Source organism: Calypte anna, chromosome 13 (genome assembly GCF_003957555.1).
Source record: "Calypte anna isolate BGI_N300 chromosome 13, bCalAnn1_v1.p, whole genome shotgun sequence".
NCBI classification, from domain to species: Eukaryota; Metazoa; Chordata; class Aves; order Apodiformes; family Trochilidae; genus Calypte; species Calypte anna.
The window spans coordinates 4675663-4692889 of NC_044259.1; the positions used below are offsets into that span (position 1 = coordinate 4675663).

A 17227-nucleotide genomic window follows, 5' to 3' on the forward strand; every position below is an offset into this window, starting at 1 on the left:
GAATGTTCTTTGACGGCTGGATGTACCTTTTCATTTCATGTGTGTTTTCTAAAACACCTTCACTATGTGTTAGATCAGCTTGGTGTGTGTCTTTGGATGCATTACATGTGGTGGCTGTTGAGCTTAGAGGTCCTTTTGCTTTGACATTTTTAGTTTTATCTTCCCGTGCTGCTCTGAGTGCTTGTGCAGCAGCGTGCAAAGGCAGATTGGTGATGCGTTTAAAATGAAATGGGTGGTGCAGCAAACGTGCCAACATGAGGAGAGTGTGGGGAGAGGAGAAGAGACTGTGGTCATAAGAGGGCTGTGAAAAATAGTTGAGTTGCAAGGGAAAAAATAAATTGAAGAGAAATGAGAATATTTACTGTGTTGTTTAAAGTGATGCTGATTAATACTGATACTTATATTCCAATTTTTTTTCTCTGACAATGTCTTTTTTCTACTGATGCTACTGTTAATGTTGCTATATAATCTGACTTCTTTGATTTCCACAGTATTGATAGTATCCTCATTATTTACAGAAAATCCACTTTTTTTGGAAAACCCTTTTACTGGTGTATTTATGAGCTCAATGGTGTGGCATCTCACAGCCTACTCCATTTGTCTGTACTGCTTCCACTCCTATCCCACGATCGAGACCAGATAATGCAAAAATTAATGCAATGCCATTTGTATTTTAAAAAGAAAAAAGTGTTGACTCTTTTTTGAAACTTAATTAGCTTCTCATGTGTGTTAAATTAATGGTGGGAGCGTTTGAAGGCATGTTGTTTCTTCATTGCTTTAACGCAGGTCCCCTCAGGAGTTGCATCCTTGTACTTCTGCCCCAAGAAAATAATGTTTTTATTTGTGATCAAAGTAGTTCAGCTTTCAGGGCCTGTTTTTTGTATTAATACAGTCAGAAATTTGTAAGATGTAGGTTGGTGTCTACTTGTTAGGAAGAGGTATTGATGTGCTTTCTGGGTAAACAGGTAAAAAAGCTTTTTGGGTCAACTTTGAGCTGTGGCAACACTATAAGGTTTTATTGTGTTCATTGACTTAGAAGGGAAACACAACTATATATTCAGTTTTATGAGTTGTGGGGCTGCATTTTGAGTTTTGTATTGTTGAGGAGTTCTTGGATATGGAGTTCTGGTACAAAAGAAGCTCTGATAACTTATGTTCTTTGCCTTTTTGTGAGATGTATGTTTGTATTTCAGGATGGCTCAAATGATCGTGCTGACTTCAAGTCTTCTATCCTTTCCAGTCAAGCCAATTTCATACAGCTCTTTGAAAATCCATACTCAGAATCTGCTTGTAGAAGCTGTTACAGCTAGTGTTTGATAGAGATTCTTCTATCCAATTCTATTGGGGCAGCAAAGGACTAGCCAGGGAAACTTGATATTGAGACTTTTTCCATCATGCCAGTTATTCTGAAGACAAAAATCAGACCTGTGCTGTAACACCTGCAGATGCTGTTCAGGAATGCCTTCACATGAGGTGCCTCTCCTTCCAATGCCCTGCTGACTCTGTTTTGACTTAGCAAATGAGTACGTTTATATAATTTTCATAGCTGGCTTACTGAGCTATATTGTACTCTTAAAATTCTGAGTCATATGCCTTGACATCTTATCACTTTACTTGGCAAGCTTAAAAATTCTAGATTGGACATGATCTCAAGCTTTGTCCTTGCTTGCTGCTTTGTCCTTGAAATGTCACCCTCTGGCTGACTATTGCTTTACCAGTGGTAGAAAAGCAGAAAATCTCCCTATGATGAAGATGCTTCTTTCTCTGAGTAGCTCTGGGCAGTTGGGACATGACTGTCCCCACTGAGGGAGTTTCTTGGCACAGGTGTGAAAAGTGGCAGTTTCTCCCACCCTTCTCCAAGTTGCTGGCACTTAGAGATGTGGGGCAGAGACATGGGAGGCTGAAGAACATTTGGCTCAGCTCTCTGGAGGGGCTGAAAAGCAGAGGAACAGATGAGATGTCATATTTTTCTGTGGATGGTACAGCCTTACGTTCTATAAGACATTGCTGTTGCTTCTGGCTGCTGTTAGGGGACATTGTAGGCCATGCCTCAAGCCTTTTGGATGTCTGACATGGAAGGTGCACAGTCTGGTCTCTAGGATATGCTTTGGTACGTGCATAGCGTTGTCACTCTGGAGAGTCCTGTTGGAGTTCAAGCTGTTTTAAGTTGGTCATGGTCTAAGCATACTGCTGAAAGTACTGGGTGAAGGCCTTTTATCATCTTTCTCAGTAGGAGGTGATTTTTTTCTTGTCTCAGGAGTTGCTTTTTCCTTCTTGGCTCTCTTCTGCTTTTTCCTTCTAGTTTTTTTTTTCAGACATGCCACAATCCTAAAACTTAGTGTGTTCGGTGCCATCATACAGCTTCTAAGTGTCTTGAAGGCTCCATCTTTGTGCTACAGATTGGCAAGGCAAAACTTGCCAAGTCTTCCATTTAGAGTCTGGAAATAGGGAACTAATCATTGTAATAAAATGCTTTAGAGTATGTGTATGGCAGAGTAGGATAACAGTGGGGCTGTTTTGCAAACCTGTGCTACGGTTCTGGCAGTTTGTGGAGCAGGTTTGTGAGGTGTAAGCTGATGGCTGAAGCTTTAGCACTTGCTTCGTTGTTTGCACTGTAGTTTCTTCTCACATTCCTTCATCTTTGCAAAGTGAGCTGTTGCCCCAAAGCACTTATTGTGCATTGGGTGAGTCAGGGCAGGAGGAAGAGCAATTTCTTGTCTGTAAATCCGTTTCTTTGTCTTAGATCCACCAATCCGATGATCCCACTAATGTAGCTGTGAGGGGGCTGGTAAGGTGCCTAGGCTGCCTTGTCTCTCTAACAGCATTAGGAGTACATAATTGGGATTTCGTTCAAGAAAGAAGTAGATACACCAAGCTGAAGATGATTGGCTGCTCTCTTTTAACAGACAAGTCTGAGAAGGAAAACCCATTCGAATCCCCTTTCATTCTGGATTGGTGGATCTGAAGCCCAGAAACAAAGTTTCAGGTAAGAAGTCACCCTGTACTATATCTTGCTGCTTCTGCTTAGATGAGTTTGTCTGCCAAGTCAGTATCTTGCTTTACCTGCTTAATGTCCCTGAAGTGTTAGAACACACCAAGTTAGCTGCTGAGCTTAGAGTAAGCTGCACATACAGTAAATACACATGCAGTTTATTAGGAAATTGCAGCTCTAAGTGTGAAAAAGCAGATCTGGGGACATAAAGTAGACTTCCCTTGTGCAGAACTGGAAAGCTGGATCTACAGAGGCACTGAGCAGATGGCTTCAAGATCCTGCTTCTGCAAGGACAAAGCAGCCTTATCCAAGACCTTGTTGAACTTCTCAGTTGAGTTCAGAAAAGTAATATCTGTCTGCTCTGATTTCTAGCCATGTGGTCTGCTGAGTTCATCAGAAATTTAGAGAACTTGTCTAATTGTTCATAGTACAAATTCCAGCAGCTTTATCCTGCAAATGCCATTTGAAATTCTGTTGTGGGCAGCACTGGGAGTCAGTCTTAAACTCTTCATGAGATTTCAGTGTGAAGTTCTGTTCCTGGTTGTTTCCATAGCATAGCTGAGCCAGTTGTGAGGCATGGTTTTCAAGAGGAGCTTTTTAAGGTATAGTGGCTTGATTTCAAAGTAAGGGAGCACAGTTGTGTTTTGAATTACATTGATCTGAGATTTTGAGAGGACTGTAAAAGGCTACAACATGTTATCTGAGACACATAGGGAAGGTATTTGTGTGCTGTATGAAGGAAAGCTGGGTCTCTGGCTGGTAGGAAAATAAAGTTATGCGAGTGGAGTATCTGGTGTGAAAGGAAGACTTGCATCTCCCCTACTGCCCAACCTTATTGTGAGATAGTGCCTCAATGAACTTCACAAGTGATTTCTGAATTTGGTATGAAGCAGTACGCCTCAGTTCCTTTTGCTAGTAAGAGCAGTGGCACTGAGCAGCTTGAGTGTGCTCTTGTAGACAACAATTAAAGCAAATGCTGAGGCTTCAATATTGAATCTCCTGTAGAAAAAACTCTTCTAGGTGCTGTTTATCCTTGTGTATTGTTTTAGCTCTGTGTTTGTTTTGCTGGCATGGTATTCTGTGTAAAAAATTATACTTGAATTGATGAAGATGTGTATAATGAATTATTTGTGTGCAGGGTGCTGTTTTTTCCTGGTCTGATTTCTTTGAGTACTTGAATTTTATTTGGTTAAGGTGGATTAGCCTTGGGCATGCTTTGTTAGTACAGTTCTCTAAAACAACAACAGCAAAAAAAATCTGAGGGAAAAATCTAAGGGTAATACTCATTAACTTCAGTCTGACACATTTTTGCAGTCTTGTCTAATATCAGATTGCATTTGTTCTATGTACCAGTCAGACTCACCTTGGAGTTAACACTGCAAAATAACATCTTCCCGTAGAACAGCCGCTGTTCAGGGTGTGCCTTTTTCTAAACTGAGAGGCTGAGGAGGAAGAAGTGAATCTTTAATGATGAAAACTGAAAAGGGGAAATAATTCAAAACACACTGAGGTGGGAAGCATAATATATAGTCCTGCTGATTAAGATCCCTGATGTTATGATATTTAATATTGCTTCACTTCTTGAAACATGAAACAATCCTATCAAAGGCAATACTAAAGTGAAGTTGCGCTTGAAGTGCAAGGGTGGAGGCTTAGTTCTTGTCCAAGTTTTGAGTTTTGCACTTCAAAAAGTAAACTGTAAGACAGCTATCAAAGGCTATGTAAGCATTCCTCCAGAGCATCGGATGTACCAGCCCTGAATGTGAAGCCAGTGTTTTCTTATGTGCTGAGCCCAGACTCCATACACATTGAAACTCATCAAGTTGCTGTGCCAGCTGCCTTGGCTGTACTGAATTTTTACATGGGTTATTATTTTTAGATTCTGTTAGGCCTCATCCTTAAAAAACTTAACAGAAAAGAGTCTAAGACAACTTTTAACATCTTTGAGGAGTTTCAGGCATGTTTTTCTAAGTGTTTAAACTTACTCAAAGTATTTTACTATTTCAATTGGTAGTGCTAGGGCTCTTTTTAGTGTTGTTATTTTTTTCCCCCAGTTATAATTTCCTGTGATCAGGTGTCCTGATGTCTGTAGATGTCTGTAACACCTCTGTTCCTGCTGTGTCAGAAGATAGGAAAGCTGTTACTCTTTTAAAAAGGCCCTTTTTTAATGCAGCATAGGATATATTAATCCAGAAAGGAATGTCACGCTTCTGGACACTCAAAACTGCTGGATTTGAGATGTATGTACATGAAGAAAGCAAGGGTTAATCTAAATACTGTGTGTTTTGGAAACTCTAGATGATTTCAATTCACATTCAGAGTGAATTACATAAATGTATTAGGGTATTCTTCTTGAAATACTGTACACTGAACCTCATTCATCCTGATGAATAAACAATAATGGAGTAAGATTGTTGTTACATTCAAAGAAAGCATTTAATCTTTTCTCCACTGAACCCATATTCCTCTTGTAGCATTCGCTTTGTTATAGCAAACGCATATTTTGATCTTCAGGAGCAGAGTGGGACTGCGTTATTCAACACCCTTCTGTGAATTCCTTGTTCTATCTAGAAGAACTGTGTGGTAATGAGAAGAATTTATCTGATAAGTGATTTTCCCCTTTGTCTTGCTTTAAATTTTCTTCTTTCCTCAGTGTTTTTACCCACATGCAAGAAGCTCATGTGCAGATCTTGAGTGGCTGTTGGAAGGATGTCATGTTGAACAGTTTTTATTTTGGGTGGCAATCATTTAGCTAAATAGATTTTTTTCTGATGCAAGTGTGACTCGGCAATCGGTTACTTATTTTTCTTGAATGATCTGGTAAAAAGAAAAGAATAGTTCAAAACATTTTACAAGGTAAAATAAGTTTGCTACTCTTGGTTCTTAGAAATTCCCTTCTGCATTTATATTTGGTCTAAGGACAAATGGAAGAGTCATTACTCCTAAGAGAAATTTTTTGCCTTACTTAAATTGAAGCAGAATGCTGGAATGCGTATGTAAAGCTTCATGGATTTGGGAAGCCTGGTGAATGAATTCTGCCCAAACAGCCTTCCAAATCAGATGCTCAAGACTGGATGTGAGATTGCATTTTGGATATGGAAAAGGTAGTGGTGTGATGGCACTTATTCCAACAAGCTTGAATAGAGCATGTGAATACACTGCACCTCTCAAGGGACAACTTGGTTTTGAAATGAGAACAGGGAGAGTTTTACAGAGAACTACTATTGGTCTGATGTAAATTGTTTCTTGTTTTCAAGTACCTCAGCAAAGATATTCAATGTTGTGCCAAAACGTGCAGCATAGTGCCTGTGTTGCCGTGCCAAGCCAGGCTGTCACTTGTGGAACACGTGTGTGTGTTGCCTGCATGCCCCACACTTGATTTCCAATTAAGCAGTCACATTTAAGAATTCACCTTAACAATTGTCAGCCTTTTGCAAATATTCAGAATACTTGTTCCCATATCTGGTTGGTTCAACACTGTTCTGCTTGTCACTGTTTTGAATTAATCGTTAAGGTAAAACACCAGGTAAGATCTGGATGGGATTCCACATAGCAAAAGGGGATGGAGTTTGCTGAGTAGCAGGCAACTATCCACTGCTGAGTGTAAAATAATGCTGAAGGCCTTTTAACAGTGTTACTGCATTATATTTTTTCTGTCTTATTGTGATTAATGCTGATTTTTAGAAAAACTAAGATCTGAGCTTGATATTAAATTTGACTTTAGGACCATATAGCTTCCATAAACCATCAGGCTGTCCTTAAGTCTTAATTTTGCTTTTCAGAATATCCCTTTTTCAGCATTAAATCTGAGCTGCTGGGAGCTGAGCCTGTCATTCCCAGCCATGGAGAATGATCCAAATAACAGCAGTTACCCCATGAATGTATCACTATTAAGTGCTAATGGAAACAAAGAAGTATCAGTTCTGGTGGTCCAGACCTATATCAAAGGAAAGTAAACATTAAATTACCAGTGTTGAATAGCCTCTGGGTTTCTTGTAGCTAAACCTGAAGAGGATCCAGAATGGAGGTTGAAGCTTTTCGGTTGTACCTTTTTTTGCCAGTCCGGATCTCTATTTGTAGCCCTGTGGACATCCAGAACATGAAGTAACCTCACTGAATCAGCTGGTTTGTTGTCACAGGAAAGTTGGGAAAAGCATTTCAGATTTGAGTATTTGTAAGCTTTAATTATTTGCTAGGTTCTTCCAATTTCATTTTGTAATAAACTGCATAAGAAAAAGTTATTGAAGGAAGCATGAATTCATTTAATTAGTAGCACTTCTTAATGAAGCAGAGTAAATCAGCTCCTTCGCTCGTTTTGCTGTATATTTCTTTGAAATTCCAAAATACCTCCCCTCACAAATCTTCTTTCGAACTAGAAACTGATTTACAAAAGCAAGGATCTTTTTGACTTAAGAACAGGATTTCCCAAATTGTAAACACACCAATAAATTTTGGTTCCTTAAATTTTATCTTAAATGGGTGAAATACGACTTCTTTTTTTAATACGGAGTAAGAAAGTGTGAGGATTGCTGTTCAGACATAACTCTTAATTTCAGATGCACTGAAACAAAAGATTCCTGGACATTTTACTGCACACCCATGTGAAGTACAAGGTGAATACAAATTTCATATTGTTCAGGAGGTGATAGGTTGGGCTTTTTTCTGCTGCCTCTGTCCTTAAAGTTACCACCTACAAAAGCATATTTATTGGAAGAACACTGCTGCATGCTTTACTGTTAATATAGGAAGCTCTTAGTCTCTAATATTTAAATATATTGAAGCATAGTCCTTTCTTATTGAAATTACTGAGAATTTAGTTTTGAATGCAAATGCTTGAATTTGCATGGGTTGCTGAAATTTGAGAGTTAACATTTAAACCTAAATCTTGAAATATAATTCCTGAGGCTGGATCACCACAGGAGGTCTTAGTGTACGGAATTACAATCATGAGGCATCAAAAAAATCACAGTGACAGTTTTTCTGTTGGTCTTTATTTTGACATCATTTGAAGCCATGTGAGTCAATTATAGCTCTGCATTTCAGTGAGTTGGTTCCCTAAAATTTGAGTTTTGATTGGCCTTATCTTAGCCTGCATGGTTCTGTTGACCCTGGTTTATCTGTGCATTTAGTAGTGTGCTCATTGGCCAGGGGCATTTTGCCTTTCCCAAAATTTAGTAGTAATGCTGCAACTCCCTGGGATCCTGATGAAAGGAAAGCCCCAGTTCAGGCTCTTGTTAGGTAAAAATTAAATCTTTAGTAACATACACTATTATGGGGGTTTTATGACAGTTCTTATGCATGCAGGGTCAAGTAATAACATGTCGTGAAGCACACAAATATTTGCACATTCCTCTTTTAGTGTGAAGTAGAATGTAATATTTAATCTGTAGCATTGTGCAATATCATCGCTACAGCTCAGTGGCCAATGATTTTTATAAATCCTTTTATTCAGAGTTTCATAATACTAAAAGAAGGTTTTTGTGTGGTGTAAACTTGGCACAGAAATGTCCTCTGTGCCCAATGTATTTTGAAATAAAATAAAAAGTTTTCTCAAGTTACCCAAATTTTTCGTGTTCCTAAAATTCAGCTTATTTAGATAGAGTAGTTCCTAAAACAAAAGCCAGTCTAGGGAACTAAACCAATGATTTTCAGATTGTAGTTTGTGGACTCCTGTGGGTGTAGATTCTTTATACACATTATACACACAGTTTTGTACATCTTATCTGAAAATCTTATGAAAGAAGTTTATTTTTCTTATTAATTATTTTTACCAAGTGACATGTGCAAAACTGGAACTTTTACTGGGTGCGTATCTTTAAAGTGCAAAAATTTACTTGGATTTCACATAAATACCTGCAGCAATGCACTGAATTTCAGTTGTTCAGTGTTATGGTAATGCCATTTACATATTGTGCCTAATAAGATTAAATAATGAAACAGATTAGAAAGGAAGTTTCTTGATTTATATACTCTTGTTATGAAGCAGAGCTGTAAATGGTTTGTATAGCATCCTGCATCTACAGTGTCATGATCAGTGGAATTGAACATCCTGTATCTCTTGAAAAATGTAGAAATCTTTTTTTGGTGGCTCATGGAAGTTAAGGTTTCCCTAATGTCAGTGGTGGACTCTCTCAGAACAAATCAGGGAACTAAATTTCCAGTGTTTGTGTGAGGACATACCGGACATATCAAAGTAATTATTAGATACAAGGGATTAATTATTTGATGGCTAGATTAACATTTCTCTTAACTTTAAACAAGAAACTTTTATTAATATTAGTGATCTTTATATATATTTTGAAGGAAGAATAGTACAATATAGCAGTAATTGTTTATTTTTGCCTCTGTACATAAGGTATATGCACCCACTCGTCACACGAGTACATAGCATAGAACATCTGTATAGAATTTCAACACTCCTGCTGGAAAAAAGGAGAATTCCAGTGTGTTTTGGTGCTGCTGGGATTGTTCTTCTCCTGGTTTTGCTTTCATTTATCTTCTTAGCTTGGAGATGAAAATATTAGGATTTTTTTATTATATTAATAAGATATAAAGCAAAACAGAAGGATGTTTTAATCTCTTCAGTTGCTCTGGGCTTCCTCTTTCTTCTCATTACTGGCATAAGAACTGCTTTCCCTGAGTCTTCACCTCTTTCCACTTTCAACTCTGAACGGTGTGGGATTTTTCTTTAAAAGATCTAGTGTTTATTATAACTAAATTGCAAGTCTGTGTGAAAAAGACTGAAAGCAAAGTCTGTGCCAGATTTTAGAGCTGGGTTTGTGCACTGCTCGACAAACTGGATCCTCTTTCCTAACTTTATCTGATGGTTATAGTGGATGTACTACTTTGTCCTTAAAAGGAACTGTGAAATAATACCATGGAGCAATAAAAAGTTTGGGGAATCTGTCTGCATCAGATCTCTTCAGCTGCAGAAAAAAAGAAAAAAAAGGATTTCCAAACTTTTTGTCATTTCTAGTGTCAGCAATGTGGAGTCTGGTAGTTAAGCTTGGTTCTTCTGCCTTGGGTGATGTTACTACAAATAATAGATGTAGTTAGGGTATAATTTGGCTTTAGGATACTCTCAACTGATAACACAAACTTTTTTCCCCAATAACCTGTTTAATGTACTGTGCATCTTGACTAAGCAGAATTTGGTCTTAAAATTTGAACCTAGCTACGTAGTGTTCCTCTTTAAAAATACATTTTTTGGTTGTGTCATTGTCCCAGTACATAGAGCATAACCTCAGAAGTTGTTGGCTTTGCTGTCACATTAAATAGCCACAAATTGTTTGAGAAAAGTGCAGGATGCCAAATCTCAATTACCTGAAATCCCTCCAGGTTGTGGTCTCAAGATTTGCCACCCTAATGAGAAGCTCCTGCACTTGGTTTCTCCAAGGGGGACTGCAAAAGTAAAATCCTTACAAGCAGTTACAGCCAGGCGAGTTTGCTGAGTATGGCATCTTCCCTCCCTTATCGAGAGCAGTGTGCTGATGGACCCAAACTGTAACAAATCCTATACTCCTGCTAGTAAGAGAAAATGTTCAGCTGGGCACTAAAGCCAAGCGGTTTCAAATGAGGCAAATTCACTCATTATCCTTGCTAGGAAAGAGGGGTGGCTTATTTTCTGAAAAGGATCTTCAGTTGTTATTTTACCCTTGGCTACTAACCTTGTGATTAATATAGAAATAACATAGATAAGTACCCACGTTAACATACTAATGAGTTGCCTGCCTTGAGTGATTTGTTGTGGCATCTAACTGCTTCTTCTCTTCCTTCCTTTTTGTCACCCTGCAGTGTTCTGTGCCAAGGTCTTTGTGGCTAGGCTGCTCCAACCTGGTAGAGAGCATGTGCGCACTGAGATGCCTGCAGAGCATGCCCAGTGTCAGATGTCTCCAGGTGCCTTTCTTCTTTCTTGTTGTAAATGTTATGCGTATGCTGTTGAACATTTGTTAAACTCTCAGGACTCTGTTTTATCAAATTGTTAAGTCTGTTAAATGTTTTTTGTGCATCCTTTTCTGAAATCTTCTACGTTAACTGCATTGTAGGAGTGAACATTAAGAGGGCTTTCCTAATAGCAGGCTCTTGTGGGGGGTGATGAGCTTTTGTGTTATTGCCTGTTTACTGAAGTTGTGATATAAGTAGCATAGTTGTGCATGTTGCCTGCTACGTTTTGCTTTCTCATTTAATTTTTTAAAAAAGTAACATAATGAGCTTTGCTGTTTCTCTTAAATTGCAATGAACTGACTAGCCTGTAATATCTGTCTGACTGAATTTAGCAGGGACAAGCTTTTTATTTTCTCTTTAAGTGTGATCCTGGTTATAGCTTTTCAGTCCACTTTGCTGGGCACACTTGAATGCAGAATAGTCAGCATGGAGTCCTGGAGCTCTCTGGGTTTGTTACTCTGTTAATTTAGTTTCTTAACTTTTTAAAAGTGAAGAACAAGGGATGGGGACTTGCTCTGCAAAGATCACTAAATCTCAAGTTCTCCGTTGGTTTTCTTCTAGTAAGCTGTTGAAGCTGAGCCTGTGTAATTTATAGGTGGGGAATATCTGCTGTTTCTTTGCTGGTTTGGGAGGGATTGAAAGCAATGAAGAGGGACATTTTGATGCCAATTAACAATTTTGAACTTCCGGGGTATTTGCATTGGAAAGGAAATACAGAACCTGTGTAGTAACTGGATGGCACTTCCTGAAGTGTTTCTGAATGTAACATTTTTGGCAGACAATAACTATCATTTAACTATTATTAGTATCTTTTATAATATAGTAGTGCTATTCAGTGTTCAGTCTTTCATATGTACAAAACGGATGCTTAAGTTGCTTCTTTTTTTCATCTGTAAATGAAAGCAACAAATTGAGTTTTGTTTGCAGTCAGTCCTTGGAGATCAGACACTGGGTCATATGAATGTATTGCCTTGGAGAGTAACCGTTTTATTTATTTACCTAAATTTATTTTATTTTAAAACCTCTCTCCTGCAGAATGTTGTCACTTGAGTTCTGACACATTTTGAGTTTCAGGGTAGGAGCAGTTTTGCTTAGCAGTTTTGGGCTTCTTAACAAGCTCAGGTTCCCTACTGCAGGCAAGGCATGCATCTCTGCAAATACCTAGTTTGGGAGTGGCAAGGACTCCTTAATGATGAATCTGGGAACTTTGCGGCTGCCCAAGTTGCTTAGAAATCAGGTCTCTAGAAATTTCTCATCCCTTAGCACACCATGGCAAATTATTAAGTTTTTTTCCCCCAACTAAACTTTTTATTAACAAACAGAACAAAAAAACCCTAAATATTCAATTCAATATAGGTTCAATAGTGAACCTATTATGAACACATTTTTCCATTCTGTTTTATGATGTCTATCAGTAGGTACATAGTAGTTTACTGCAAACTGAGCAGATGAAGGCTCCGACCAGGCTTAGCAGTAGATCAGTTGATAGAGTATACATTGAATTGCAAACTTCTGTTGGAAATACTGATTGCTGCATGAAATACAAACCAGCTTGTTCGTCAACATAGTGCTTTAGACACAAGGTTTTTGGAAACCTCTTATCACACAGATGTGGTGTCATATATAATTAAAATCAGGGCTAATGCAGCTGTTATGTCAGGATGTGTCACTCTGAAAGATTTCTGAAACCTGAGTTGTTTTCAGCGGTTGCTACAGATCTGTCAGGTTTCATGAAAGCTGGATTGAAGTACTAGTTAATTTTTGTAGGATTTTTGCTCCATGTACCTGTAGGAATTTAACAACCCCAGAACATTTTAAACTATATAATATTAGCAGCTGTTAGAAAATGTTAGTGGGGAAGTCCATTATTGCAAGGACAACCATGTTGCTCAGGCTGGTAGGGTTGCTTTGAAGCTACTGGGAGCTTGTTGTGTGGAAAAAAACAATTTTGTGTGTCCAGCCTGTTGCACTTGAGGAGTTACTGAGGAGGGATTTCACTCGAGTGTTTCATCCGTCCGCCTGTTGCAGGGCTTATGCATTTCTGCTGGCTGCACCCTCCTGATGGCTTATTTAGAGAGCAACAGGGATGGAACTGTCCTCTGCAGATGCCTACCAGTTATGCTGCTTGGTAAGATGCAGAGAGAGCTTTTTTGATTTTAATTGTGTTTAAAAAAAATTAATTCTTAAATATGGGGATTTCTTTTTAGAACCACAATTAGGAGTAAAATGGTTTGAGTCTTTTAGAAGCATTTATGGGAGATATATATTTTTTTAAAAAAAAGATTCTCCTTTCGGATGTGTTATTCAGCGATGGCCAAAAGGGAAACTTGCATGTGAAAGTGGCACCGGCTGCTTCTCCCAGTTTTTTAAATTTTGGCATCATGACTTCCCCTCGATCTATAAGCCCACATGTAAGAACTGGTAGGGCACCTGTACCAGGAGATCTTTGTTCTGGAGCACACACTCAGCGTAATGGTAGTTAATAGGAAGTTTAAAAAGTAAAGTTCAGAGCCTTTCAGTGATTCACAGAAGTTTTCTGGGAGTTTTATCACTTATCTGTTCGTATGTATAGAGTAATCAGTGAGATCAGTGAGTAGACTAGAAGGAGGGAAAAAAAGCCTAGTCTTAAATCTGGAGCCTTGTGGCATTTCTTCAAGAATCTCTTAAGTCTTGGTGCTTTTTCAAACATTTAGGCTTCAGGAGTAATATACCATCAGTCTAAAGAAGAAAGAAGAATTTAGAGTTTGCTCTTGCCTTTCCATAATGTTAACAACCATAAAACCTAACTAGGCTCTTCTCAGAAAAAGCTGTAACATTTAAGCTAATATCCTCTGATGCCAGTAGATTGGAGGTAATGTTACAGTTCTCCACAATTAGCCTGATTTTGGATTCTGTGCTTTTTCTCACACAGTAAAATACCTCCATAGTTCCTGTAGTTTACTGAAGAAATACTGTATGCTGTGGGCTGTTAGTGAATGGAGAAGAGAAGTTTGGAGAAGTTTGCTCTCATCTATTCTGAGTTACAGCCTAATTGATATTATTTGGAAGGAAAGTGCTCGGAACTTCTTATCACTTCTTATTGTTAAATTGAAAAGCATACACCAAATGCAGTTCATAATACTTGAAACAGTTATACATTCTGAGGCCTTATTTTTAACTATTTAAGTACCTTTAGTAATATTTTTGTGCCAAGGAGCTTACCATTATGAGCATTATGGATTCAAATAGCTACTATTTTCATTCTGTCTTTGATATGGATTCAACTGGAAGACTTAGAGCACACTGATCTCTTATTTAGATGTTTAGTGAAACTGGTTCTGTTAGCAGTTATGTAATGCAGCTGTCTGGATAGGATTTTCATCTTCATGAAGCATTGCAGTGGTCTTGAACATATTTTGTCATGATGATTTGAGAAGTAGCTTGGACAGTCCTGGCAAGCAAAGAAATGGCTACTGCTCTGAGTTCTGTGAGTAAACATGGGCAGTGTGAACTGAAAACTAATCATTAAGCAGCAGAAGTAAAGTACTCAAACAGCACTTTGAATTATTGCATAATGTAGGTTGTGATAATGCTTGGGGAATAAATCATTAGATAAATGGAAGTAAATTACCCTAGTAATCAAGTACTGCTCAACCAACTCCTTTTTATTCCGTTACACTTTTCCTTGATTTTTTTAGAAGAGGTCATTGTAGCTCTCTTCCATAACTCTGCTTAGTTTTTCTTGTTTATTTAGACCTCTCCCCCCCTAGTTTGGGGTTTTTCCTACACCTTTCCACTTATTATCCTTAACATTTTCAGTTTAATTGCATGTACTATCCTGCTCTCCCTTTTCTGTTCATGAGTCGGGTAGGTAGCTTGGAAGTTTTATCTGAACACTGATTTACTACAGAAACAATAAACTTCTGACTTCCAGAGCTTCCAGCATGAGAAGGCACCTTGTTTCTCCAGGGGACAGATCTTAAAATTGCCTTAGTGGCTTTCTCAGCCTTGAAGCCACCCTGACACTTCCTGGCCCACTTGCCCAGTGGTCTGGAGTCTTGTGATAGTCACCCTCTTGTGATAGTGTCCTTGATCCTTGACTCCTGCACATTGGGATGTCCAGCTCTCTAGGTTTTCCTTGATCTGCATTTTCATTCTTACACCATGTGTCCTGGTGGACAAGTGGTATTGAAGGTGACACTGACTTAGTTCTTGCCAGTGTCATTCCTCCTTAGAGATAAAGACATGAGTGTATTGATTTACTCTCTGCAGCTGGAATCTGTCTTCACAAATACATGGTCTTAAAAGCCTTTTGAACTGGCCATTTCATAATTTATTACTGTTCTGAAGAGCTTGCAGATTATTTGCCATTGGCAAGTGGAGTCCTGAAACGTTATGGTTTTAACATTTATTCCTTACAATAGCGTTTCTTGCAAAGGAAATGATTCGTTAGCAATAAGGAATGTCAGTGCTGTGACAGCTGATACAAAGAAGGAAGTTTATCTTTCTATTTGTTGATAACATACAATATAGCACTGACTTGCTGAAGCTTCTACTTGTTATTCTTTACTAATTTTGAGCTTCTGTTGGTTGCGTTTCTATTCAGATACCAGAAGGAAGTACCACAATGGAAACTATAGTTGGAGAAAATTCTGCTTGGAGAATTCTGGAATTTTAATATATTTACATGAAAACTTCATCATCTTTTTTTCCCCAGTAAATGTTCAGGCATGAGATGTGATGCAGTATTCTTAAAATGACAAGGAGTGCAGTAGATGCATTCTGCTAAAGCCTTTTCCTATGCATGAAATCACAAATAGGAAGGTGATGAATAGGCTGTCTCTCTGTAGTCTATGTCCTTTTCAAAATGTTATTCTTCTATGCAGCTATTAAAATGAGTTGTAGCCAGACAACTGCTTTGCTTCTTCTGTTAGGTTTGAAGTAATTTACAAATACTGTTTGACAAGTTTTCTGGTGTTTTGCCTCAAAACAGTGGAACTGTTACCATTTCTTTTTGTAAGCAATCCAACAGGTCCATTAAGAAGAAATACAGATTTGGTTCTTTTTCTTTAAATGAACAGAGTGTTCTCTTCAATATCTGAAATATTTGTGCTTGTCTCTATTTTAAACAGACTTCTTTCTGAGACAGAAAGTATTAAAACTAAGCATAGTGTGTCAGAGGCAATTAAAGATAGCTTTCAGTAGGCCTGATACCATTTTGTGGTAATGACCTGAATTTCCCTGTTTAGAGATTTGATGTAAAAATGCCCGTTTTTCCCTCACTTAATCAGCAGCAGTGCTTCCCAGCATTGTTGCTGCTTCTGGCTGAAGCTGGAGTCTCCTCTCAAATTAATAGCAGTTTGAGTGTTGTTTTCAGCAGTTTCTCATAATATCTGTATCCTTTTTTTTTTTCTTTGTCTTTTTTTTTTTCTTAGTATGTGTGGTGCAGACTTAGAGGACTGATATCACAGCTCACTCTGGTGTTAGCTGCATACATCGCAGGTATTTTGAAAGGGTAACATTGAATTTTACCCTTTTTAATTTTTTTTCCTTCTGCCCCAGTGCCCAGCCGTCCTGGTGATCTCTGCCAGAGCCCACTCCAGTATCCCAGCATATTTCTTGTACTGGAGTTCCCAAGCCCAGCATGTATTCCAGGAGTGGTGTCCCAACAGCCGGGCTCTGGCTGCAGCCTCTTGTTGTGCCAGCAGCTTGGCAGGGTGCTTCCTGCTGGGGTGGCCAGGGCTTGTTGCTAGGTCTGGACACCAACACAATTAAGTAAATGTGAAATGCAGGGATTGTTTTTCTTATCTAAGCATGATTTATTACCTGAAGGAAAGTGTTACTCTCAGCACTTTTTCCAGTCATCCTTTATGTATCCAAGTGCTTTCAGTTTTATGACTTTAATTATTAACTGAGCCTGTTTCTTCTGAGTGACAAAAAGAGAGACCTTCTCTTTACTGGGTCAATTCATATTGTTTATTTTGAAGTAAAACAGAGCAGTTCCTTCCTGGATTAAATTTAAGACAGCGAGCTGGTGTTGAGCTACGAACCAGAGCTCTTCCCTTTTAACATCCTTAGCTGAGGAGCAGCAGTGTGCTCCCTGATGTCAGAAGACTCTCAAATGGAGTAAAGCTCAGTGAATTTTGGTTCCTGATTTTCCCCAGACGGGCATCAGTCTCTGTGGCTGTTGGGCCCTGTTGGCCCTGGGCTGTAGTAAGCGCATGGCAAATGGTGTTGGGCTAGGAGGGAAAGCCACTCCAGTGTGTGTGAGCGCTGCTGACCTGCCTGCTTCTGAAGGGCTGCTTGAACCAT

At 38.6% G+C, this 17227-nt stretch overlaps 1 protein-coding gene across 11 annotated transcripts in view; it reads left to right on the forward strand.

Moving 5' to 3' along the window:
• FBXW11 (F-box and WD repeat domain containing 11) overlaps window positions 1–17227 on the forward strand; it is a 68421-nt gene that overhangs the window by 5632 nt on the left and 45562 nt on the right. For 2 of the 11 annotated variants that reach the window (XM_030458970.1, XM_030458972.1), the window contains exons 2-4: window positions 2907–2986; window positions 7549–7605; window positions 10787–10888. The exons of 2 other annotated variants lie outside the window; for them this stretch is intronic. In XM_030458970.1, coding sequence (XP_030314830.1) covers window positions 10852–10888 — 37 coding nt within the window. In that variant the 5' untranslated portion in view covers window positions 2907–2986; window positions 7549–7605; window positions 10787–10851. Of the gene's footprint in view, window positions 1–2906; window positions 2987–5506; window positions 5576–7548; window positions 7606–10786; window positions 10889–13007; window positions 13065–17227 lie in introns of those variants that run through there. 7 more of the 11 variants (XM_030458971.1, XM_030458973.1, XM_030458978.1 and 4 more) reach the window with 6 other exon arrangements.